At 30.0% G+C, this 26503-nt stretch overlaps 2 protein-coding genes across 18 annotated transcripts in view; one reads left to right on the plus strand and one right to left on the minus strand.

Moving 5' to 3' along the window:
- The first annotated feature begins 25 nt into the window (after positions 1-25).
- On the plus strand, positions 26-4582 carry LOC141460934 (uncharacterized). The gene is made up of 3 exons (XM_074141442.1): positions 26-188; positions 1157-2030; positions 3670-4582. Exons 1-3 carry the CDS (start codon positions 122-124, stop codon positions 4475-4477), a joined length of 1749 nt encoding a protein of 582 aa, XP_073997543.1. The 5' UTR covers positions 26-121; the 3' UTR covers positions 4478-4582.
- A 937-nt stretch (positions 4583-5519) lies between these two features.
- Positions 5520-26503, minus strand: part of ATP8A (ATPase phospholipid transporting 8A1) — a 38980-nt gene continuing 17996 nt past the window's right edge. For 9 of the 17 annotated variants that reach the window (XM_074141418.1, XM_074141407.1, XM_074141406.1 and 6 more), the window contains 15 exons: positions 25994-26128; positions 25758-25887; positions 25478-25674; positions 25054-25200; positions 24397-24534; positions 23040-23192; positions 22747-22932; positions 22045-22203; positions 21760-21945; positions 20117-20374; positions 19467-19585; positions 19064-19198; positions 18360-18458; positions 10784-10878; positions 5520-8210 (listed from right to left, as the gene is read on the minus strand). In XM_074141418.1, the coding sequence (XP_073997519.1) occupies positions 8113-8210; positions 10784-10878; positions 18360-18458; positions 19064-19198; positions 19467-19585; positions 20117-20374; positions 21760-21945; positions 22045-22203; positions 22747-22932; positions 23040-23192; positions 24397-24534; positions 25054-25200; positions 25478-25674; positions 25758-25887; positions 25994-26128 (2235 nt within the window). In that variant the 3' untranslated portion in view covers positions 5520-8112. Of the gene's footprint in view, positions 8211-9523; positions 10127-10783; positions 10879-12301; positions 12334-14668; positions 15545-16123; positions 16298-17874; positions 18057-18359; positions 18459-19063; positions 19199-19466; positions 19586-20116; positions 20375-21759; positions 21946-22044; positions 22204-22746; positions 22933-23039; positions 23193-24396; positions 24535-25053; positions 25201-25477; positions 25675-25757; positions 25888-25993; positions 26129-26503 lie in introns of those variants that run through there. The other 8 variants (XM_074141419.1, XM_074141414.1, XM_074141416.1 and 5 more) reach the window with 8 other exon arrangements.

The raw sequence follows: 26503 nt of genomic DNA on the forward strand, positions 1-26503 counted from the left end.
GTTAAAAGATGTTTATATTATAACATATGTAATAGCATATTTCTATGTAAAAAAGTGCACCTTATTTAAAATCAATGTTTAAAGACAAAAATCCAGAAACCCCATCAATTCCAAATGTGCAATGAAAATATACATATATATAATGCCCTCTATAGTACTATTACTGGCAAATTCATTTATGGTGAAAGGTAAGCATTTGAAAAAAATATTAAATAATAATTTGTAGCAATTTCACACAGTTGCTACTAGAAGTTTAAGGGGAGTATTATTTTTATAGTTTTGCTCTTTTAAAAATTAAAAACAAAATACTTTCAGCCTTATACAAAATAAATAACAAGGTAAACAAAGAAGATTTTAAATTTAACTAGTACTTTTTTGATTAAATTAGTATTCAATGTTTAGGACACACAAAACTTTCTATCTATCTCAACTTGTCCTACAAGAAAACTTTATTGTTAAGGAGTAATTGATACGCCGTATTGATTTTTACAACTCAACCCTTAGAACGAACCTTATTTCTAATGATCTAACAGCTCTTCTTTATGGGAGACTTAAATTTCTCCCTTAAAAATCTGAACTTTATTCAGGCACACCTGAACACCGTGCAAATAAGTTTTGGTCAATATTGATCTTCCGGGAGTACCACTTTACGAAATTATAAGAGGAGGATAATGTGTCGTACTTGATTGTACTTTAGTAGGTGTTATAATTATAGAATTTCAATGAAAACGTTATGAAGCAATCATAATTGATACTCCTTGTTCCAAATGAGGAACCAGCTTTTCTCAGCAAGTTTATTTCAGACCAATGATAGCAGATTGTGAAAAAAATCGAAAAATTTACCAGAAGTGAAATTAAGAAACATGGAATTAGGTTTACATTAGCCGACGCTGTGGCTTCGAACTTTTGGCAACTTGTGATTTACAAGTGAAAGCGAGAAAGACAAGGTCAGCAGCATCAGATTTGATCACTGTTTAATTGACCTAAAACTTGCACTTCCTGAGAAAATTCGATTTCGTAAATTAGATAAAAATGTTTTATTGTTTTGCAAAGGATTGGGAAAAAGTTTCAAGAAAATTTAACTAATTGGTAAATTCTTGAGTATTTTTGAAGTAAGCAAGTTCTGGTTAATTTATTTATTGATTTTTTTCCCTAGGAATCACCTTGAAGAGTTCTTTGAGACGAAAAGGTGAAAGAAAAACGTTGGAAAAAAGAAATCATAGAACCGTTATTGAAGATTATCAAGACGCCAATGTACCAATAAACTATGATTTAGACTACTATCCATATAGGTCCTATTTATATGATAATGAGGAAGAATTTACCTACGGAGATGAACCACATAATATTGTGAAAAAACATAAAACAAAACGTCGTGGATATAACAAGGAAAAAAACAAAATTTCTAGAAATAATTATTTAAATTCACAAAAAGTTAAAATTAAGTCACAAAGACGTAGTAAACAAAATTTTAAGACATTATCAAGGCGAAATATACAGTCAGAAAATTTGGGAGAAAAAATCAATTTTAGGAGACAGGATTATTTATCTGATTATCTATCAGCAAACAGGAATTCACCTTATTATGATAAATTGGCAAATGGTAAAAGTTACAAAGATGATTACAACATAGAAGGTCAAGCTCTAAGACAACAACCGGAATTAATAGAAAATTATAATTTTGACGGATATAAATCAAATAAGAAATCACCATATGATTATTTACACATTAACAACAGATCACACGATAATTTAAACGACTTTAGTGATAAACTGAAATATGAATTCCAACCGAATGATTTTAATTATAAAACTTTGAGACGAGTTTTAGGTGAAGCTGTGGAAATAAATGCGCCACAGTATCCACAGTGTCCAGCTTATCGACCATCAGAAATTGCGATCGAAGATGAACGTAACAGAGAACAGGAAGAAAGAGAAGAATTGCTAAAAGGAAATCCGAGGGAAACCCTTAATTACAATAGAGATATGTCACGAGATCGGAATTATTATAGAAAAAGACTTGAACGCGGGTAAGGAAAAAAAAATGTTATTTTTCTTTTGTATATTTTTATAGCTTACTTCCTCTAACGGCTTCGATGATCTGAAGTGGACTAGCCTCTTCTAAAGGGATGTTGGCGGCCTTCCTGGGTGTCCTGCTTAATGTCACGAACTTTTTCCCTGACTAGCTGCATTCTTAAACTTTTTTTTTCTATATTAATTAAAGAAAAGGAGAAAATACCATTTATAGAACGTTTATTTGTTGAGGCATCAATATTTATAATACAGTAATGATGTATATTACCTTCAAAAAAATAGTAACAATATATTACTATTTGTATTGCGATCGCGTGAATATTCAATTTTGAGTTTTCACCAAAATAAAGGTTTTGAGTCCTTGAGTCGATAATTTTGTTTGTCTGTGTATCTTTGGCCATCTGAACCCAACTATACTCAATTAATTCTAACTAAACCAAACTTATCACAGCGTATTTTTTTATTTTATTTATTTTTTCTAACTGCTAAGATAGGCAACATTCGCTCGCATGCCTGTGTTTCTATAAATTTCTGTATTTTTAAAAAATTGTAATTATAATGGTTTGGAACGTAACAAAAGTATTCATTTTGTTGATTAGCAATCAGAAGTTTCACCATGTCTATAATTCCAAGTTTTGGTGTCAAAACCCTAAAACGGAAATATGACTCGTACTTTGTAGAAGACAAAAAAAAAAAAGGAATAAGCGCAAGCACAAATTAAAGCAACTTTCTTGAACCTAATTGAAACTACAATTTTCATTTTCTGACAGCTTCCTTGACTGTACTAACGTATTCTACAAACTGCCTCCATGTGTTTCTACTATTATCTGTTTCAGGGATTGACTTTCTCCATTATCCTTCAACTGGTCCGGCATCTGAGTCCAGCTTCGCGCACTGGTTGGTGATTACAGATGCGGTTCTTTCTGACTATAATAAGTTCTGTTGATTTCATTCTGAGAACTTCTATCATTGTCCTGTCAGGTGTACATTAATTTGTAAATGAGAATAAAGATGTGTGGATATTGCAGTTTTTTGAGGCCTGTTTCTTCCCCATCACACACTGAATCCTGAATTTCATTTCATTGGGCACAATGCCAAAAAGTATTGTTTATTACTGAACTTGCGTTATCTTACGGAAGTATTGCCGTTATTTTCGTTGTAGAATTCTAGTCTATTTTATTAATGCAGAGATGTAATTATTCTTGCTTGTGAATTTTTCCATCTTTACATATATAATTTCACTGCGACCAAAATATATCTAGTCTGAATAAGGGTTTTGTCTCCCATACATCCTGTAACGCTGTCAGAACATAAGTTTGCCATTTCCCTATCTTGAAATGAAAATATTTTTTATTTTTAATTAATTGCTTACTCCCACAAATCAAGGCGAACCTTCCATCCAAGAAATTGCCCACCAGATACCGTAACGCAACGGTTGCGGAATTCTGTAATATTGTGCTACAGCTGTGACGGTTAAATGTCCCAAAAAGACAAGATTGAGGGACGCCAAGATTCCTGAAAAAGTGGTTAATCCAAACAAGTGTTTCTTAAAAAGTCCAGTCTCATAATAGGTATCTATATCACTAGTATTATATATTATCATCAAATAAATAAATACTATTAAATTTCTTACAGTTATATTTTTAACCATGAAGAATCTAAAGGTAAACCTGTCAAAGCAATTCTGAGGAAGAAACGAGCTCAAAAGTCAAACGTATTCACTTTAACGTTTCCGGGTGCTGAAAATGTAGGATCATATATTTCTATGAGAGACTGGCAGTCAGACCTTACTCAGCAACCCATGTGTACAAAATGTACAACAAAACCAGTTTCAACATGTTCCACTTCACCGCAGTGTATTTATCTGACGACAACTTGCACTGAAGAGACCACCACTTGTCCCACGACGGTGGATCAATGTACCACTACTGTACAATGTACGACAACAGAAGAATGTACAACACAGTTAATATGTTCCACAGAAACCACCAAATGTGCACCAACTGTAAGAAATTTTAAAGAATTAAACGAAGGCAACCGTGTGTATATGGATTTATCGAATTTGGTATCAAATGTGTTTCATACGGTGCCCGTTTACAATTCAACAAGCAATGGAAGTAAAAGTAAACGACAAAAATTCGTAGTCCCCTATGTTTTACAACAAAATGCGGCCAGTTTATCTCCAGTAAACAATAAAAATAATGAGATAAAAATTATAAAACTTGAACCGCACAATCTAATTGAACGTTCAAAAAATACATCTCGAGCAGAGCTCGACAATGACAATATTTTTATAGTAAAACTGTTAAAAGATCTTTCATCTGCTGGTAAACTCTTGGAGATACCGTTACAATCACAACAAAGTTTTTACAGTGTACCGTATGCACCGCGTGAAAGACGTCAGTTGGCTATAATGAAAAATAGTAGAGTTGGTGACGGTTGAAAGAAAATTAAAAAAAAAAAAACTTTTCCAGTGGGTTTAACAAAATAATTAAAAAAACATAATAAAAATGTGTACATAAAATATGTTCAGTGATTTTTCTGAAAAGCATTGTCAAGCTACAATTTTTAAATAATATTTTTGCTTTTTACTTTTCTATATTAAGAGTAATCCAATGGTAGCTTCTACTCATCTTGTGATTGCACAGTGTTCAATTAACATTTCTTCATAATGTTTATTATTTCAGGCCGACGTAATGTTTAACTTCAAATCTTTGTCGTGGTCGGAAATGAACATAATTTATCTGATTTTCTTATTTAACAGAACGATTTTTTCTGAAATATTGCTTACGTACGAGAGTAGGAAAGTTATTTTATTTTGACCATTTAAAAGAAAAAGATGAATACGTACAAGTAATTTTTAAAACAAATGACAGAGAGAATCGTCTTACGCATCAATTATAACGAAATGTACGCACGTCTACCTTAAAAAGCTGTATCAAAAAAAAGTTTACAAAATCAAGGTTAACCATTGTTATTGTGATAAGTGTAACAACAAAAATGCTCATTGATGTTTTTTTCTTTTTTTTAAATAAAAAAAAACTTAGTTCACGGAACTGCGACCAAAAAAATTAATAGTTCTCCAAGGGATTCTAGTTGAGCTTTCCTCACCCAAATGCAGCCTCAAATTATAAAACACTCACTCAGGTTCCTTGTTGAAGTTCTAAGAAAAGCAGAGTGCCAGCAGATTGGGATTACCTCTGCACTCACTTCTAACACACACCTTTATTTCGAAGCTCTTCCAAGACATTCTGAAAAAGAAACTCTAAAATTAAAAGAAACTGGGAGTATTCTAGTTTTAGAGTATATTCTGTTCCAACAGTTGATAACCAGCCAGGGTCTGCTAGGAAGATAAGTCAATCGAATTATGTACTAGATATCTGTGTCCTGAACGCTTATTCGGACAAGGTAATGTCAGTTTATTACAAAATTACTTCTGAAGAAGTCTTCTATCAACAGGCATTAATGTTACATACTCTGATGAATTGTAAACAACAGTAAAAAAAATCGACCCCTCCAACGTAGTTGTGCATGCAGGAAACTGGGCATTTCCACTTCACTACATCCCTTGACCAGAAAAACAAACTAAAATCATAAAGGCCACTTCAATCAACAGAAACTGAAAGGAGAAAGGTAATTAATTAGCTGCTTACGATCTGTAAGGAAATTTTCAATTAACATAATGCGTTTAATTTTTGTCAATTTTAAATAATAATAAAAAACAAACATTCAAATGACTAGTTAAGGGTTAAAAATTAAATTCAACAATAATATAAGGAATGCAACCATGTTTCACGAACTGTGAAAAATAAATAAATATAGATCTATAAAAATAAAGATGTTAATAAATTACAGAGTATTATAACATAATAAAACTTCATTTTTACTATTTAATAACAATACATATACGATTTTTCATTCAAGATTTATAATTTAAAATAATAAAAAAAAGTTTAGGACTTTGTTTATCATCTTTACCTTTAAGATCAAAGAGATATTGTTTTAAATTAAACTAATACATATTTTCAATTCTTTAATACTGAAAAGCAATTTTTCCAGCTAATAACAAAACTTCTTTTTTTTGTTTTTGTTTTATGAACTTAAAATGAGATCCATTTTCAAGTTAAAAATAAAAAAAATGATTTAAAAGGGTTTATTGAACCTTAACGAGCTGAAATCCGAATTCATTCATCATTTTAAATACTCAAGTCTTTATATGATATCGCGTTTTCTCATGAAACAATAATTTGAGGTCCCTTGAGTCAGAAAAAAGAGGGATGGATGGGTAGTTTTCTAAAAAAAAATGTCATAATAGTGAAATGTATGGTTCTACCGCTTTCTATTTTTTATATAGTTCAAGAAAGTACATAATGCTTACTACTTTTTTAGCTTTAGTACCAACTGTCGAATGTCAATGCAGGCTGTAGTTGAAGTATATTAATCTAAATTGTATTTTTATACCAGTAGTTACATCTAAAGGCCAAGACCGGGAATTGAACTCAGTACCATTGTATATTTCAACTTTGCAAACCTCGACGACACAAATCGAGTCCTATCTTTTATTTATTAGCATATGAGTGTTTGCTTAAGTTTTGAATTAAAAAATTCTAAACTGGAGGTAGTAGCACTTTAGATAATGGATTTTATACATTTTTTTAAAATAAAATGACACATTGGATTTACCATAAACACACGCATCAATCTATAACATTAATACATTCTCAAATTAAATCGTTTGAAGGCAGGAATAGTTTGAGTTTGGCTTCCCTAATAAATGCCATTTCAGTGTGACGTACTTAGTTATTCTATTTTTCTTTACAATAATAACAGGCTTCGTTAATCTAATGGCATGAAAGAGCAGTTTCAACCCTAGAGTTTCTTTCTTAACTTTGATGACTGGCAGAGGTATCATCGAAGTGCTATCAGGGCTTCTTATTTTTTTCCCTCTAGGATGCCTGTTCCAGTGGTGAAGAATCGACAGATTTCCAACAGAATACCCTTGCTTTTGGTCAGGAGAACTAATTACTTTTGTCAGCAATACCATCACACAGCCACTGCAGGCAGGCAAATCGCTTACCTTCATCTAAATGTTCCTGTAGGTCAAGGTAGCTAGTTTCCTGTTTTGATTAAAATGCTTGAAGAAGAGGATACATCCACTCCTTATCTATTTATAAACTTGGAACACTGTGTACAAATCAATGTTGTTTCAAAATTTTAGAAATCAAGACAAATTGGATGTTATTTTACAATCTTGAACAATGTAATACGTAGTGTGCTAATTTTTTAATAACATATTAACATTTAATCACATATGAGAGAAAGTAAAAGTAGCCATTAATTTTTTCCAAAGAAATTAAGAATTCAAGCAATTAATTAAGTCATTCACTTTTCTTTTCTTACTTTTTTTTTAATCACTTTTCCAGACTAAAGAGACCTCAAATTTAAATATTTGAAGAAAGTTTGGATAAAATTAAAACTACATTTTCGTATCATACTAAGTAAGACAAGCAAATGATAAGTATTTCAAAGCAGATTTCCTCTTAAAAAATTAGAAAACTTGTGCGGGACTTTCCAAAAATAAAAGATTTTTAAAAAAGGGCAAGAAAAAGTAGCGTTTTTTTTAAGTAAAAGAATTAAGTAATTTTGTAAAAAAGAAATCACTTATTTTCTCTCAGATTTTCTGTCAATATTATTCAGTTTTTAGAAAAATGATTTCGTTTTATATATTATAAAAAAATATAAGTACAAATTTCACCATAATTTTGTTTTGTTTTTGAGCACCTCACATAGTTTTTTTAAAAAAAACAATTAAAATTACTATTCTTCACTTGTCTTTTATAATTTTAAAAAAACAGCTCAAATTTTATATAAACATAATTCCTGTAATGAAATAATTAAATAAAATTATATTAAAAGAACAACATAATAAAAAAAATAATAAATTGTACTTTTAAATCGACAAGACATTTAGATACAGTCTAAAAAAAAATTTTTTTTTTTACAATGACTTTTTTTTTTTTTTTTTTAAAAAAATGAATATTTCTTAAATTGCTAGTGGTAAATACGTAAATAAACGAACTACATTCCTCCTGGCTTTGGTATATTCGTATTGTATGCTCTGATGACATCCGATTGTGCCACAGCACCACCTTCTTCTTGAGAGAAAGCGAAACCATCTAGAAAAATTTAGAAATTTTAGTTAACAGGCAAAACAAATAAAAAAAAAAAAAAATTATTTATACAAATAATGCAAAAATGATTATTTTGGGAAACAGATGATTTTGAGAAAATGTTAAATCAAAGAGTTGTTGTTCATTCTTTTTGGTGACTGATTCATAGTTTCAATAGGATGAAAAAATAATTGCCATTTTCAGTCGAGTAAAATTTATTTTGCCGAGCTTTCAACCTAGGGACTAGGTCATCTTCAGGGCTGGTTTAGAAAGTAATACTTTTACAATTTCAGGGTTGGTGTGTCTTCTGTCTTGTCTGTTCATGGACTCCCAAGTTGGTTGGTCTGTCCATGAACAGACAAGAGACAGAAGACACACCAACCCTGAAATTGTAAAAGTATTACTTTCTAAACCAGCCCTGAAGATGACCTAGTCCCTAAGGTTGAAAGCTCGGCAAAATAAATTTTACTCGACTGAAAATGGCAATTATTTTTTCATCCTATTTAATCAAAGAGGGAAGAAGAAATAAATATCTGCAGAAAAAAGAATAGGGCTCTGGAATGACTTCATATCCAATTGATCCCACTGATGGTGAACATGTTTTTGGGTTTTTAACAAAGCTCTGAAGATAACTTAAACTCTAGGGTGAAAGCTTGCACGAAATAAATAAAGAAGACTAAAATTAGCAATAATTTCTCTTCCTTCTTTAGGAAAGATCATTGTCAACAAAAAAATCATTAACCGTGCAATTGATTTAAATCATACAATGCAGTCGACGATGTCTATATCAACTGAAAAGACTACGAATTCGAACTCCAAATAAGAGTACTACTCGTACATCATGATAATCTTTGAGGACTTAAAGAGAAATGTAATCAAAAATTTTTAAAAACGAATTGAAAAAAAGAAAATTATGTTGTTTCATTACTAGATGAATAGGCCAGCTTTAGTAATGGCCTAATTCTGCGGATGAGATTAGTATAGTCGCTTTATAGTAGATACATCATACATCCTCTTTTAACTTAACTTCAATGATATCATTCTGTTCAAAATGTTACAGAAAATACCATCTATAGAAATAAAATCATTGGCTATGCCACTGTATGGTAAAAGTACTTTCTTTATTCTATGTCATTATAGGAATGAAAAAAAAACCTATCACACTAAGTGACTTAATACGTCTAAATCCCTTATATTCAACAGAGCGACAGAATAATGAGAATACATTTATCACAATAAAAATATAACATGCTTATGAAAATTTTTTTTTTCTCACTTGCTTTTGCAAAATGTGTAATAAAGCTTTTTCAGTAGCGTGGTTTATCCAATTTAATTTCATAAAAGTGCTCAATTCACCAATCAATACAAAAAAAGATTATTAAAATAAACTAAGCAGCAACTAATTCACTCTTCTCATTTAAATAAACCTTATTTTCAGCTTCTATCTTTTGTGTGTAAAGATGCAAATTTCACACAATAAATAAATTCTTGCAAAAATAATCCATTTACTGAATAATTGGAAAAAAAAACAAAAAAAAAACGTAACTTTTAAAACAAGCAGACATGTTTTGTTTGAGTGTGATTCTAGTATTTTCGGTGCAAATTATTCCTTAATAAAAATAAATAAAACTTATTTGAAAGTTAGTTAAGTAGGCCAAGAAATGTACAATTAAATTTTTCTCCATTGTATTTTTATTTTTTTTAAAATTTAATACGCATCAACATCTAAGATCATTGGCGCCCCAGAGCTTTTTTCAATGCAACTGCAGGTTTCTGGACAATGTTCTCTTATCACAAGCAGCACTTGCCATCACCAGACAATGAACTGTAAGAAACTCCTGGGTAGAGAAAAATCTAGGAGGAGACAGCTGGATTCAAATCCGGGATCTTCCAGTCTACCATTCGCTCAACAAATCCATTCCCTTATTTATATTTTTATTAACAAAATAAACAGCACTGCATTTCACTACTTTTAAATAAACTATAGAATATTTTAGTACAATACAATAGACAACTAAGTTCTGTTTACATAAACTACATAAAATTCAGGTACTCCTTCACTTAACGACTTACCTCTCATAAACGATTTTGTGACCACTGAGTCACAAGCCAGCAGCATTTGCTGACAAGATGCAATTTAGTAAAATGGAAATTAAATTTTAAAATTTAAGAAAATTAGAAAAGCAATGTAAGAGATACGGAATGTGTTTGCAGGCAGTAAGGTTTATGAATAGAATCTAAGAGCCGTGAAGTTTTGTCTTCTCTCTAAATTGAATGTAATTGAGACCTTCGTCATCCTGTCATCGACCAATCCCAACTCCCAAAAATGTCATGAGGAATTTGGAGAAATGGTGTACAACCAACTATCATGTGAATCCGATTCGCTCGTACTTTGTTTATTGTGTTTGGGAGAAGCAAGTTCCCAATAAAAAAAAAAACTTTGGGGTGATTTTGATAAAGCTCACGGATACATTACGATTTTTGCAACAAGAACAGGAAGTCCTAGTTGTACATCCAAGACATTAAGTGAAGAAGTAACTGTATTAAAATAATACGCGATTTATGACCAAAATACTTACGTGATAATTCAACTTCTGTAGTTACCCTTGGAGACGTAGAGCGCAAGTTGAATACACTTCGAACGCCTTTCAGCAAACGTGCAGTTTCAGACATCCTGTTTTTGCAACTTAAAGCTCTTATTATGTACAAAACAAGACATAAAAGAAACTAAAAGTACTAATTTGCCTTTATATAAGTAGTTTCTACAATTCGTATTTATGTATAATATGTACACTTGAAAAAAAAATCATGGTTTGTATTTTTTTAAATTATTTCAAAGTTCTTCATGAGTGCAACAGTCTTCAAAATGAAATTGTAAGTATAATAGAGGAGAAGGCTTTCGAGTCTTATTATTTTAGATGAGGTTTTATTGGCTCCAAAAAGACAGTCTTTTTTAGGAGACCAATTTTTTTTTTTTTTCTTAAAGTTTCGGATATCATTTATCACTTTCATCAGAAGCTTCTTTAGAGAGTTGGGAAAGGTGTACGTTGTAACAGTACAAAGTGTGCAGTATTATATACTTTTTTTTATTACTATTATTAAAAAAAGGTACCTGCATTATGAGGCATTCTTCGGCGAAAAAAGTATCTTTGGACTTAATAAATATAATTTTGAAAAATCCTGAAAAATGAGGGAATTGAAAGACCAATTGCTTTCGTCACTGTTCCGTGATGCTTCTTAGTATTTTTATGTAATCACTTCATTCCCCTTTATTTTTTTTTTATTAAAAAGGGCATTTTTCATTGATCAGGGATAATTCCTTTTGTCCACCATCCTACTTAGAGCATATAGCCTTTTTGTTCTGCTTATCCAACCAATTCTAGCTGAGCAAGAATTTTGACACCAATTATCACTCTTTTTTTTATTAAAACAGATAAATGAACGTCTAAAAAGCCACTGTTTACCAGATTTTATTTTTTGAACAAGTAGCTCCCAGAATGTTAGGAAACAGGAATTTCTTTTTTCTTTTTAAAAAGTCGAATAATCGGAAGTCGATCATCGGAAATTAGAATAACAATTCTCATTATTAGGAGAAAGCAAATATCCTTTCCAATAAAACCTATTCTTTTTAAAGTTTTTAAGCTAAAATTTTAATTTCATTTCATTTCTAAATAATTATGTATTATTTCAGGAACCTAAATTTTTCAAATAAATATTAAGGCATGAATCTATACATATGTTCACTGTACATATATAAAATAATTACTGTAATTTAGCAATAAACTAAACCTGAAACATTAATTATTAAATAATTATTGTAAAAAACTGGACAAAATGTTCAGAATTTGAAGTATAGTGTAAAATACATATATGCAAACAAACAAAATAAATAAATAAATAAAAACAGAGAAAGCTTTGTTCTAAATACATTTAGTTTCCATACATCCAAGATATAAAAAAAATAATTGACATGCATTTTTGCAGAGACCCATCACAGAAAGTTGCCAATACATATAAAGAGAAAACATTTATCAAATGTTGCAATAAATTATTTTCTTTTCTTTTTCTTATTTTCTTTTCTTAATGAATATACTTACACATAACCAGATGTCCAATTGCATGCACACTTCTAAAAATATGAATAAAGACATTTGAATGAATTTTGGTTTAGTATAGTATTAGTTATAATTTTATTTATTTATTTGTTTCATTAATAGAAAAATAAATTAATGAATTTTTAGTTCATTACAGAAATAAATAATAATGTGAGTATTACTGGAAAATATGTGATTTTTTTTTCTTTTGTAGATATGTAAGATATTTCTCTTTTTGCCAGGAACATATTTACCATCTACCAGCAGCAGATAAGAAATTAAAAGCTGATAAGCAGTTGCGGTTAACCAGTTTTTATATTATAATTAATGACGTAGACTAAAAAAAAATAGTCAATTACTAGTACTATTAACATTTTTTTTGTAAACCTTGACTCAACTAAAATATAGTTTTAATAGGTTTTTGATCCTTTACCACTGATAATGTTAGTTAGACACAATTCAAAATTGAATACCAAAGCCTTTTTTTAATTTTAATGACTTTTACGGCATTGAAACTATGGATGTTCTAACATTGACTTAACTAAGGTATTATTTATGAAGGGAAAAAGCTAAACCTTCGCTGACGGAGCCTCTAATTAGATGATTCTATGTTTTCCTGTGGGTATGAAAATTGATGTAACAGCTTTTACGCTGGCCACCATTAAAAACATTAAAAAGAAGCGTTTAAAATTAATAAAATTAGCACGTAAAAAGCCTGTAAATTCATTAAAAGAACTAAGATAAGAATCGATTTGTAATCAGCGTTGATTCACTTTTGAAGTCATTTACGAGTATCAGTAAACAATTAAGTGTAATTAGGACATGAAATTGCTCAAGCTGAAATGAAGATACATAGGTAGGTACATTGTAAAAGACAAATGACAAAAAAACATTAAAAGCCTTTCAGATAATTTTTGTAAATTCTTATTTATAACTGCCATAATTTATTAACGATAATTAAAATTAACGTTAAAGAAAACATAATCATAGACGCCGATAATGAATTTTAAAAAAGAAAAACACAAAACAAATCCTATGGCAATTAATTATAAATAAAATTGGGATATATTTCTTTAAATAACTATTTTCAATATTTTTTTAAAAAAAATGCAGAAGACAAATTTAAGTAAATTGTTTCTGTTTTGAAAAATTATTTTGATTCATGACATTTAGCAAATGAATTAATTTAAAACTTACCTAAAATCAATATTTGAACTGCACGTTAAAATATTAATTAGAAGTAATTTATTTTTTAAAAAAGTAAATAAAAAAAAGAAAATAAAACTATGTTCAACATAAATAGTAAAAAACTAGTTTATTTATCCAAACTGAAAGGTTTTAAAACCATAGGTTTAAAGAGAATCTTTAGCACAGCCAAAAACCAAAATGGAAGAGAAAAACCACAGCCATGCAAATAATAAGATTCTTTTAAAAAGGTGCCCAGAAAATATTTTGGGATATGCAAAATAGAATATAACCAAACCTTTTTTTTATTTTTTAAATAGCAGTAAATGGTAAAATTATTATTAAATAATAATAATAATGGGATAGTTTCGTGCAACTTTACTAGTGCTACTGAGGCAATCTCAATTTTTTTTTTTTAGTGTTATTTCAAGATATTAGCTTGTTATAGATTGTCCAAAGTAAAATTAAAACATTAAATAAAATTAACAGGATATATTAAAACAATCACATCGCAAAATATTTAGACTTTCTGGATTTCTGGCCACCATAAAGGGAATTTAGGGAAATCAGAAAGCGGATCCAGTCAAGGTACTTAGGTACACAACCCTCCTTTACATAGGTCCATTCATTTCAGTGAAATTCCGGATTATCAAAATTAAGGAATGGGAAATTAGTGCTCGCTGTTCGAGTTCCAGAAATACTATAGAGTGGCACCTATTAACGGGGCAAAAAAATCCCTTTGCATGAATTCAATCCCTTATTAGGACTTCATAATTTTCATCAGCTTGAACTCACAGTGGACGACAGGCTCAGTAGGGGCTTCGGCAGTAGGGTCAACATTTGAAACCCCAACATCAGAATGAGAAACCTCTGGAAAATGTAAAGCAAACAAACCATATCTATCTTATACGAGCTATTCAAAATTATCATCTATTTCTGCAGGGCACCGCAAATTTCACCGATTTCTGTCGCGAGGCAGTCGAAGTACGCAATATTTTTTATTCAGACTTAGTATAAAAAAGATTCAATCGATTGAATCTATCACTGTTTTTTCTTATTAACTCATCGTTCTTATACAATATCCAAACGCAATTAAACCTCTATTCAAATGATTTATAAAAATAACTGTTATTGTCCACACATATATAAATTGTTAATAAATTAGGTGTTGTAAAAATAAATAAATAAATGGATCATATTTGTATTTACAAATTTTGTTTACTTTTTAAAAAATATATAATACATATCACAGTCAGTTTACAAGTTTCTTTTCATATTCATTAATTATTAAACTTAAACCCTGTATTTTTTTTTTAATTTCTCCCCTTAAAAAATACTACAAGGAAATCGAAAATGTGATTTTTTAAATTTATTTAAACGTGTATGTACAAAAGTAAAAAAAAAAAAATAACAAATATAATTTTTAAGAAAAGGAAATATTAGTTCCGACTTGAAATTTGTTGAAACTGGTCATTAGCAATGAAAATGAAAAAAAATGTAAGGATCAAGAGATTAATTAAGAGACAGATTCCCTTTTCTTTTTATTAATTTGCCAGGCTGCTATTTTGTTTTTATTTTTTTGTTAATTTAGTGTATTTGCTCATAGATATAGGCCCAGATGGAAGCAACAGGAACGTATTTAGCTATAAAAAGAAACCGAAATGGTTGTGTAAAAAAAAAAAAGAAGAATTTTAACATGCATATTAAATTAATGGCTAAAAATGATTAGGTTAGCATAAATTATTCAAAATTAAAAATAATAACCACAATTACAAAAAATAAAAATAAATAGTGCTGAAAAAAGCATTTTAAAAAGCAAGAATGGGAGCTAGAAAAAAGAAATAAAGTTCGTATATTTTATGGTTTTAAAGAAAATTAAAGTAAAGTAAGTTCTATGAAGTATAAAAAAAACAACTTGGCTATTATAAATGGGCAAGTTTGTTTTAAAAATATTCTATATTATAGCCAGATGTATATCATAGATCTTTATGTATTGTATACACTCTTCTAGGACCGGATTTTACAAATGGACACAATCTTCTAAATTTTCTAAAAAATTTCCTGCACATAAAAGATAATTTCTTTTTGTAAACAAAAAAAAACAAACAAACTTAATTGTAATAATAATTTCACCTATATTTAATTGTTAGATTATACACAAAAAAAAATTAAAAAAAAAATCAGGAACAATACTGTATTTAATCTTTGTCAAAACTCGTCGGAAGAGAGATTCTCAATTTTTTTTAGTTTTTTTCAAAATACTAGTTTTGAGGCCTCATTAATATGATAAACCAGCTTTTTACTAAGTGGTTTATGTGTGGCTAATAATAGGTGATCATCATGGTAGCCTTCAATCAAGTGCGAGATATATGTTAATATGAGTGTGAACTAATGTGATATTTTTTTTTTAAATTGATACAACCGACAATTCCATTTATATAGGAACGCAGGCTGTAGAGAAAACTGTCCACTCACTGTTCTTCCTGTGCTTCCCTTATCCCCAAACGGCAGATAAGGACCATCCAGCAGCACGATACCAGGAATAACTGTGGTATTAGTAGCTGCAGACCAAGGGTCAGAGTGATTCTGTTTTTTTTTTTTTATTACTTTGTATGATCTTAGAAAGTTGGTTTAGCTTACCAGGACTGCAACCATTGAGGATCACCTGCTCCCTTATCAGTGTACTAGTTTCCAATGAATCTTGGAATGCCCAGCATTCCGGAATAATTACAATTCACTTCTTTAAAAGCGCAGCATGAAGAGAATTATGGATTGGCTCTTACTAGGACAGCGCTTAGGGACCCTCATGTCAGCCTGGTTATCCGGGAACAACCGAATATTATTATTAATAAATCCCGTAATGTTAAAACATCTATAAGTAATCTGTCTTAAGCAAAACAATTTATTTTGGAAATAAAGTTTCTAATTTGAGAATCATGAAAAATTTTTAGATTCTTTAATTTTAATTTTGTTTGGATTGATATGACGGGCCAATTCACTCTTGAAAACGAAAATTATCTACATAACTATTCACACGCCATAGTGAGGTAACATCTTTGTTGCATAATTTGAACACTCATCATGTGATAAAATATGAAAAGATGGAAGTTAAACTGGGTAATGAGAAATTTAAAAAAGAACTTTAATTGAAAGAACATTAATAAATCTCTCGAGAGTTCTGTTCAGTTTTGTTCCTGTTTTTATTTTCATTACTCTAAGAAAAAGAGAGAGAGAGAAAAAAAATTATCATACTGAATAATTTACTTCGCCAATTAAACAAGATATCATCAACCAGAAGAAGTGAAGTTACTTGGCTTGAAACTTTCTCAGTTTGTTTACAATAACAATATGAAGGAATCTTTGAACTTCGAGAAGGTAGCATTACAAACAGTTCTCCGATTTTACAAGGGGAAGATTGTCCTTTGCCGTACGCATGAAGGTATTTCTTTCCATTGCGCTTCACTTAGACTGGAACTATTCTATAGAGCTTCGAAATTGGAGATACTGGTCTGAGAAGGCAAGACACCCAGCACTGTTTTCTGATTTTAAACGACCTGAGGGGAAGACCATCGCCTCTGATAAATGAGTGTACGGGAAAAAGTTTCAGTAACAACTCTTCAGCTGATATTTCAGAATGGATTAGATAAGCGATTTAAGACAAGAGTATTTCCAAGCGGGCAACGTAAGCTATATGCTTTAACCATGGTACTACTCAATTTGGTAGCCATGTTCCAGTGACGCCAAGGAAGACAGGAACTACAATATCTTGCGGGATGGGTGTTCCGCTTTAATCTAGGATAAAATGATTCAAAGATTGACGCTGAAAAAGCTCCGGGGATAAACGCAATTTTGAGTTTACTGTTAAGAGTTCAAGTGTTGGTGGGTAAAACAGAATTTATAATTTGGATGTCTCTGGGTTTAGATAAATTTTGGCCATTATTCCAGGCAGATTCAATTCTGATTGATCTTAAGAAATGTTTTTTTGGAAACTTAGTTGAACGATGATTTTGGTGCCATTTTCTAAAAATCGCCCATAGGTTGCAAGAATAGGTCGAGATGTTTTAAGAACAAGTAAACAATTACATTGGGACACTTCGTATAACCCAAGTGCTGGTCATCATCTTCAGTACCTTCAGTACCTCAACTTTGATGAGGTATACTAAGCATACTTCGACTTTTTAGAGATTATGGCAAACCAAGGTGGCGCAATTCATTTAATAAACTTTTTTAATTTTATCATCCCACCTCTTTGAAATCATTCACTACTTTCGATTAATTTAGGTAAACAAGAAAGTTTCTAGACAGTAAATAAAGTACTCCTTCTGGCGTAGTATTAAAATCATATTAATAAAGTAGAAAGAAAAAGTTGAAAAAGAAACAATCTGTCTCACCGCAAAAATTATCTCATTTTTTCGTTACATATCAGTCTCATTCCTTTCTTTTCGTGAGTGTATAAGTTCGAGAAAAGAGAAAAAAATTTGCTTCCTTTAATTTTAACATAAATACTCAAGCAATTATATTTTCACTTATGGGAATTAGCATAATTTCATTGAATTTTCTTTCATTATTTATTCTGCAAAAATTTCATTCATTTAAAGAAAGAAAATTTAAAATGTCTCGAGTAGAACGTCTTGGTAATGTATTTAAATATTTAAAAAAAAATGATTGAAATCGCGTAATAATAACCAACAATAAAATTAGGTTATTATTTTGAGGATAATAAATGAAATTATTGTTGGGAGAGGGGCATTCCAAAAATTAAAACAAAAAATTATGATAGTAAAGGAAAAATGATCAATTTTACTTTACACAAAGCATGCAAAAAAAAAATTAATAATAAATAAGTGAATTTTAATGGACTTCTATATTTACTTACGATTGTTTGCTTTCCACAAGAACTGATGCTGGATCTTTGTGCTTTATTTCGCTTTCCCTTACAGCTTCAGTGAGAGATTTAAAAATCGTTCTTTGAACACTAAAAAAAATGGAAAAATTCAATTCTAAGTTATTAATGTTCTGAAAATTAACTAGCATTATTCAAACAAATTTACATAAGGGTGTGGGTTACAATTCTAAATATCATACCGCATTATATGTATAATAATTATTTAGTTTTAGTCCCTATATTAACATTTATTTCGAACAATGGCTGATAGGTTCTCTGGTTTTAGGTTTCTTACCCTTTTTCCCCAATATCCTTTAAAAATGGATAATTCCAACAATTGAAACTAAGATTTCTAAAAATTATTTAGCAAGATGAAAAGTTCTCGGCCTAGCACAGACATGTCGTTGATTTCTATGAAATGGGTGGTATATTTCACACAAACTGAACTGAATATTGAAAAAACGCCTAACGCCTTAATGACCTATTACGGCTGTCATCGCTGAATGGCCGCCGATTAAGAAATCAAGTCATTGTGTGTATGCGTTTTTGATTGTATATAATGGCCTTTAGTTTGGCATTTATTTTTTTTTACATCATATTTAAAGTGCACCTCTATTATTTACTTCAACCAATTTTCGTACATTAATTATGTAAAATGCAATGTTACACACTAGATAAGAGAAGTAAATACTTACACTATTACAGCTAAATCCGGAATAAGGACGGCAATTGGTATTAAAAACAGCGCAAACCAAAACACCCAAGAAGTGAATATCATTGAATCCATGCCTGACATTACTGCTCCAACTGGTAGAAATGGCCAAACATGACTGAAATATAATAATCCATACGATTAGTTTTTTGATTTCTTGAAACTTTATTTTTGTTTTAACTTTTAATTGAATTTCAAGAATATTTATAATGTAGATAAGCTTTCGACAGGATGTAAATGAAGTCTGTACTTTTTAATTCATTGACTGAATACACAAATGTCTTGGTCTATGCTGATTTGTTTCCCCAATTTTTAATATTTGAAAAGTATTTTGTAGATCAGTATTAATTTGTATTTTTATACGATAAATAGCTATTAATTATTACCTGTAAACTGCGATCAGCAAGAACCAGGCGACAATCGATCCCCATATGGCTAAATGCGTAATTATAGTCCAAAAATTCATATGTAGGCCAGCTTTTAAACAGACGGTCATAACTACGTACTGAAATAAAAATAAAATAAATCAAAGCATAGAAAATGAGTTCACCATAATAATTGTAAAGATAAATGCAATGACGGTAAAATACTGGGGTGCCATAAAAATACAGGGCCCTTACCCAACCTTTGTTTTTTCTTGAAGTGGGAAGTACCTCCACCAGAAATTATTTTTTAGTAGTTTAGAGATTTTTTTCGAAAACGGCTTAAGAGATTATCTCCAAATTTGTAAGTAGAGATAAACAGCGGAAGTAAGACTTCCCTCTAGCGTGCTATTTTAGTGTAATGTTCAATGTGTAACGAACCATCATCGACTGTCATCTTCAGGGACAATAAACAGTGTTAGGAGCGCTTGTTAGATTACAGTTATAGTCAGTTTTTAGCGAATTTTTGGTCCGAAAGAAATAAAATAAATACGAGGCTGTACCAGGGATAAAATTTCGTGATAGCTCTTTAAAATTGAAGTCCATCGCTGGATTACTTTTTCCCTCTGAATAAAAAATAATAAGAATAAAAAAAAGATTTTTTTAAAACTTACTGTATACACAAAATTTCCAAGCAATAAATATCCACCTTCGCGTCCATTTTTCCAGACTATATCGTGCGATACACAGAGTAACGGAAGCCAGAACAATAATACACTATGTAGAAGAGCATTTCCAATCCATAACCAAAAGATTATTATGCCAAAATCATAAGTACGATGGCCGTAAAGTTTAGGATATCTAAGCATAGTCTCGGCAGAACATACTTTATCAAACAGTCCAATGGCGAATGGTGGGGCAGCAGTAAACAACTGAAAATTAAAAAACAAATAAATAAAATAAAAATGAAGTGAATGAAATTCAATAACAATTTAAAAATGATCAAATAAATAAAATAAAAATGAAGTGAATGAAATTCAATAACAATTTAAAAATGATCAAATAAATAAAATAAAAATGAAGTGAATGAAATTCAATAACAATTTAAAAATGATCAAATAAATAAAATAAAAATGAAGTGAATGAAATTCAATAACAATTTAAAAATGATCAAATAAATAAAATAAAAATGAAGTGAATGAAATTCAATAACAATTTAAAAATGATCAAATAAATAAAATAAAAATGAAGTGAATGAAATTCAATAACAATTTAAAAATGATCAAATAAATAAAATAAAAATGAAGTGAATGAAATTCAATAACAATTTAAAAATGATCAAATAAATAAAATGACACATAAAAAGTCAGCTTGCAAAAAGGATCACAACAAAATTTGATAATGAGATAGTAGCTTTTACAGAGAAATTAATAAATCTAAGGAACTCAGCAATCTTTCTTTTCTTTTTAGCTGGATTAAACAATTCTAAACTTTACCAAACAAAAAAGCAATACTGAAATCAGTTGACAAAAAAAAGTTGCAACAAATCTTTTACATTAAAGTTCAAATTTACCAGCTTTCTCAAGAGTTTTCTGGTTTTAATTTGCAGACATTAAATATTTTCTGAATAGTAAAAGTAAAGTAATCGCCTATTTTTTCAACTACCAATTAGGTGTCGTGGACGGAGGCGACTAGGCAAACATACTTTACTGTAAATTTCTTTTATTAACCATTAAATAAAATCCAAGGCCTAAGATCGGGAATCGAACCCAGTACCACAATACATTTTAGCTTTACTGGTATATTTTCTGAATAACTTCTGTATGATTATGCACTTTATTAATCGTTCCTTTTACTGTAAACTTTGTATATAGATTATGTAATATTATATATTTATGTAACTTGTGTACATAGATACATATGTATATACTCTTGTGATATGTTTACAAATCTAAAATTTCTCTTGGAATATTTATTTTTAGGGTAATCCTAAAGGATTGTTAGACTGTGCTTCGTTTAAGTGTTATTTTAGTTTAATTGATTGGTTTTATAAACTTTTAAATAATGTTCGTGAGAATGAAATGTTGTTAAGAAATTTGGAGTAAGAACATGTAAGAGTTTATACTTTTAAGAATATTAGGAAGAGAAACTAGCGTGAGGGTTTCATAAAAGATTTTTTGTGTCTTGCCCAATTTCTCTTGATTATTAATACCATTTAATATTTTAAGAGAAATATTGAAATAAGATTAACATTTCAATTAATAATGACTACAACAAACATAAAAATAACTTCATAACTTTAAAGATTAAGACTTACCACATTGTAAAGACCGATGGTCCATCGTTCAAAAAGAATTTGTCCAGACCATCCTGAATATATGGCAAACCACAATTCCATAACGTATAGACAAATATTTTTATAGAAACTATATAATATTAGTTTACACATCCGGCTATAGTTCCATGAACCATGCACAAATAATAATCTCAATAGAAACCTAAACTGTAAATGTTTTAGACAGTCACTGATTAGTAAAAAAAATAAAAAGTATTTTGATTTAAAAACATAATTTTCTTAAAACATCAATAAGACAAAACCTACCTGGGCAATTGAATAATCTGAAGCACACGCTGCTTGTAAACCTTCCACACCAGAAATTCCTATACCAACATGTGCTTTCTGTATCATGGCAACATCATTTGCGCCATCACCTATAGCCAATGTTACACTCGTGGTTTGGCTTGTAACTAATTCTACCACCTAGTGCAAGAAAACAAAAACATGGAAATCTGTACTGTTAACGAAGCATTATTGTTTTATCTTAATATTTTAATAGTTTTTCCTTTTTTTATTAGTTTTAAGGTTCAAGATGATTACGATTTATTTTTTTTTATGAGCCCTCCAGTACTCGAAACCAGAACCACCACTTTATTGAAAAAGATTATTTAATTCTTTCTCGAAAATAGCTACAACGGATTTTCTTTAAATTCTGTGATATATAAACTGCTTGTGTCAGTATATCCTAATAGTGCTAATTATATAAATTCAGCGAAAAAGTACTCCCGATTAAGAGATTTAGACCGAATCTTATAACCAGAGAAAGAACACGAAATATTTATTCAGAATATTTCTGATGTTCAATTATGCTCGTTACCCTATTCAGTAACTGTGTTTTTAGATCTTCTTCATACTCTGCAAATGTCAACATGTTCATTCTCGATAAAAATTCAAAAATAAAAGTATCATTTTCTTCTTTCGATGCAAAAGAATAATGTAAATTTAGAAAAACAGATCATTACCAACCTCAGCTTTTTGCATGGGCGAAACTCTGCAGCATATTACCGACTTACAAGCTATACACAACTGCAGGAAATCCGTTTTAAGTTCATGTGATAAGGCAAACTTTAACGCTTGACCATCAATAACTAAAGCAAAATCTCCACCTGGATCAACGCTAGCAACATTATGTAAAACAGCTTCTCGTACACCCTAGAAGAATTTACAAACAAAAATTAGAAGTTTTAAACAATTTTTTAATTCAAACAAACAAATAGAAAAGAAATGGTTAATGTTCCTTAAGACTTTTATGAACTTACATCAAGTGTAGTTTCATTAATTAATATAAGTGGTGTAGCATGTCCAATTAGCTTGCTAGAATATCCAATATTGATAGCTGTTTCCTGCTTGTCTCCCGTTAGTACCCATATGTGTATTCCAGCTTTTGAAAGTGCTGCTATAGTTTCTGGTACCTGTGTAAATTAATTACGAGAAAGTTAAGTGACAGAAAAGAGAAAATAAATACAAAAATGAGAATTTTTATCTTCTGTGGGGCGGACCAGACATTATTTTGTTTTTAAGCAACAACATCAGCAGTCCCAATATCAGGAATGGGCAATTAGTACTGTAGTTTTATTTATAAAAATTAATACGCTAGAAGAATGTGGCGTTCGGAATTATCATGAAAAGTATATTTATAATAAGAACGTTGGTAATATTTTGTTTTTTAGCTTATCACATTAAATATTAGAGTGCCTTAAATACTATTAATTACAAGCTGTTGCCTAGGACAGCGTTTCCCAACCTTTTTTTGGCTCGCGTACCACTTGGTAGTACCACATCATGCTAAATTGTACTACTTCGTAAAAAATGATTTTATTTCGTGAAATTTGTTATTCCGAGTGTGTTATTTTATTATTATTATCTTTATTTTGTATAGAGATACAATGTATCTGTTACAAAGGAGTTCAAGTTCATGTTCACTTTATAAACTTTGTAAAGTGTAAGATCTTAGTTTTAAAACTTTTTTTAAATTAAATTTAATGTTTCTTGGATAGAGCTTACTCATTACAAACCAGTCTCTTTAAGCTGATCTTTACACAGTTATCATTTAAGTTCTGTCACATGATAATTATATGCAAATTTTTTTCTTTATCATTTATTGTAACAAATGATGCAGCTTTTCCTAAATTTTCTTTATAGAGGGGGCTTGAAATTCAATTATCATTTGTGTTTTCGGGTTTTGGAAAATACTCCTTGAAAGGCAATTTTAATTCTGTTAAATGTGCTATTATATTTCCTCGTATATCTTGAGACAGGCTTACTTTATTCCTGTACATATTAACAACTTCACTGTAAAATATTATTAATTAAAATAATTTTTATGAATTACAGGAAAAAAACGTATCTATGATATTTTTATGATTTAATTTTTTATATCCTCCATTATTGATTATTTTTCTCGTACCAACAACCAGCAACTCGCGTACCACAGGTTGGGAAACGCTGGCCTAGGAAACTATAATGAATGATACGATAATTTTTTTTTTAGCGAATACATTTTGTGCCAAGTTCATGAACTTTTGTAACACCAAATGGTGAACTTAGCGCTTGGGACTGTAACTCATTTAATGGTGTTTAACCTTCTTGAGGGTTAACAGTGAAAGAAAAAATAACCTGATCTTGTAGTCTATCTTCAACGGCTGTTGCACCCAACAGAATAAGATCTTTTTCTATGAGATTTGCTGCTTCCTCTATTTTCATTTCTCGATTTTGCATAGCAGTACAGGAAGTGTGGTAAATTGTTTGCCATTCCTAGTTAAAATAAAATAAAATAAATAAATAAATCAACTGTTAGCTATATATTTAAAGAAAATCTTTGATGTCATTTTCTAGATTTTCTTTTCTTTCTTTTTAACAAAAAAAAGAAAAGAAAATTTTATTCAATAAAGTGTTTATTCTGGCAATGGGGATTTCGAACGACAAGTTACAGTCTAGCACCTTCCTGTTTTGTACCCAAACAAAACATTTAGTTTCAGCTTCCTGCGATTTTCATTTCGTAACACATTTTGTTTTTCATTAAAACAAATTTTCTACACTTTGCGTTCTTCAAAAGGGGACTTTAAAACGGCTTTTCCTGTGAAAAAGAGCTAAAGAGCCTGATTTAGTAGCAATAGAAAGCTGACAATAGAAAATCAGATTGCATTGGAAGCTGCACATGAGGAAATAACGTGCCAAGGCGAAAGACAGGGATAATTCTGGCGAAAGATGGCCAATAGAGCTATTTAAAAAGATTTGGGGAAAAAAAATAAATAAAGTATTCTTCTTAATTACTGAATAATCTTCAGGCATAAGTTCAGCCATGGCAAAGCATAATGTTCTTAGGCCGGCTGAAGCGAATTCTTCTAAATGTCTCAGAGTTTCATCTTTATAATTCTGTTTATTCTTAGCTAATCTTTCATATATGACGGAATCGGCTCCCTAAAAAAAAAGAAGAAGCTAAATATTAATATACATTAAAACTATTAAAGAACTAGTACAAACATTTCTGTCATAACAAACTATGGGTTAATTATTATTATTTTTAAATATATTCATTCATATACATCTTCACGAACTCCGTGGTTCAATTCCAATATGTATTTCCGGTGTAAATTTGATTTAACTGCTACACTTCCCACTTTTGAGGAGTAAGCGAAACAATAAATGTATTCATAAAAGATTGAAATAAGAGATTTATTTTTCTTTGTTTACTTACTTTGCAATATAATACTATTTTCCCTTCTGGTGTCTTCGCAATTACAGACATCCGTTTTCTTGAACTAGTAAATTCTATAACATTTAATATTTCATATCTTTCACGGTTGCCAAGTGCCATTATTTCTACAGAATTTGGTGTTCTAGTATCAAAAATAAATCCCATATTTCTAGCCCCTTGTAATAATGCTCGTTCATCTGTAATATGATTCAAATTATTCTAAAAAATGTTACAAAAGCTGGTTTTCACACTGATAGTATAGATAAAAAAAATTATTAACCTGGTGAAGAAGCGTGATATATAACCTCATTTCCAAATTGTACTTTCTCTGGTATTACCGTGTGACAAATGGACATTAAAATTAAAAATTCCCTAATTGTGTTACTATTAGCTTCAGTGTTTCTTAATTCCTTAAACAGGGAAATTATAAAGATAGCTTCATCTTCACAAAATTATTCCATTAATTCTAAAACTGACAACAAAATTACAATATACATAAAACATAATATACAATACCTGAATAATAGGCAACGTATCTACATTCTCTTCATCTGCTGCTGCTTCGAACAATTTACCTGCGACTGTACATCTTTTGAATTCCATTACATTCCTGGTTAGTGTTCCAGTTTTGTCGCTAAATATGTATTTTACCTAAAATAAAACACGACATTATATGAAAATTGTTTTCCAGCAAGGAGATACAATCAACTGGTTGAGAAATTTTCTTCAATCCAGAATTTTAGTTATATATTCACTCCTTAGGCATCAACGAGAAGTACTAACCCTAAACTGTCACTATAGAGAGCCTAGACTATTTAATAAACCTTTCTCTTATTTTTTTAATTTTATTCTAGAAAAAGTGATGATGATTTTGTATTTTTTATCTATTTTCTGAACTACTACATCCAAAACCAGCCAAGCTAATGCATATAATATACGCACATCATAAAAATACAATGTTTGAAACTGAAATTGAAAAAATTCCATAAAAAATTAATGATGATTTTGTGTTTTATTCTAAATCTC

This window comes from Rhodnius prolixus, unplaced genomic scaffold (genome assembly GCF_049639745.1).
Source record: "Rhodnius prolixus isolate KJV_2025 unplaced genomic scaffold, Rpr scaffold_6, whole genome shotgun sequence".
In the NCBI taxonomy this organism is placed as follows: domain Eukaryota; kingdom Metazoa; phylum Arthropoda; class Insecta; order Hemiptera; family Reduviidae; genus Rhodnius; species Rhodnius prolixus.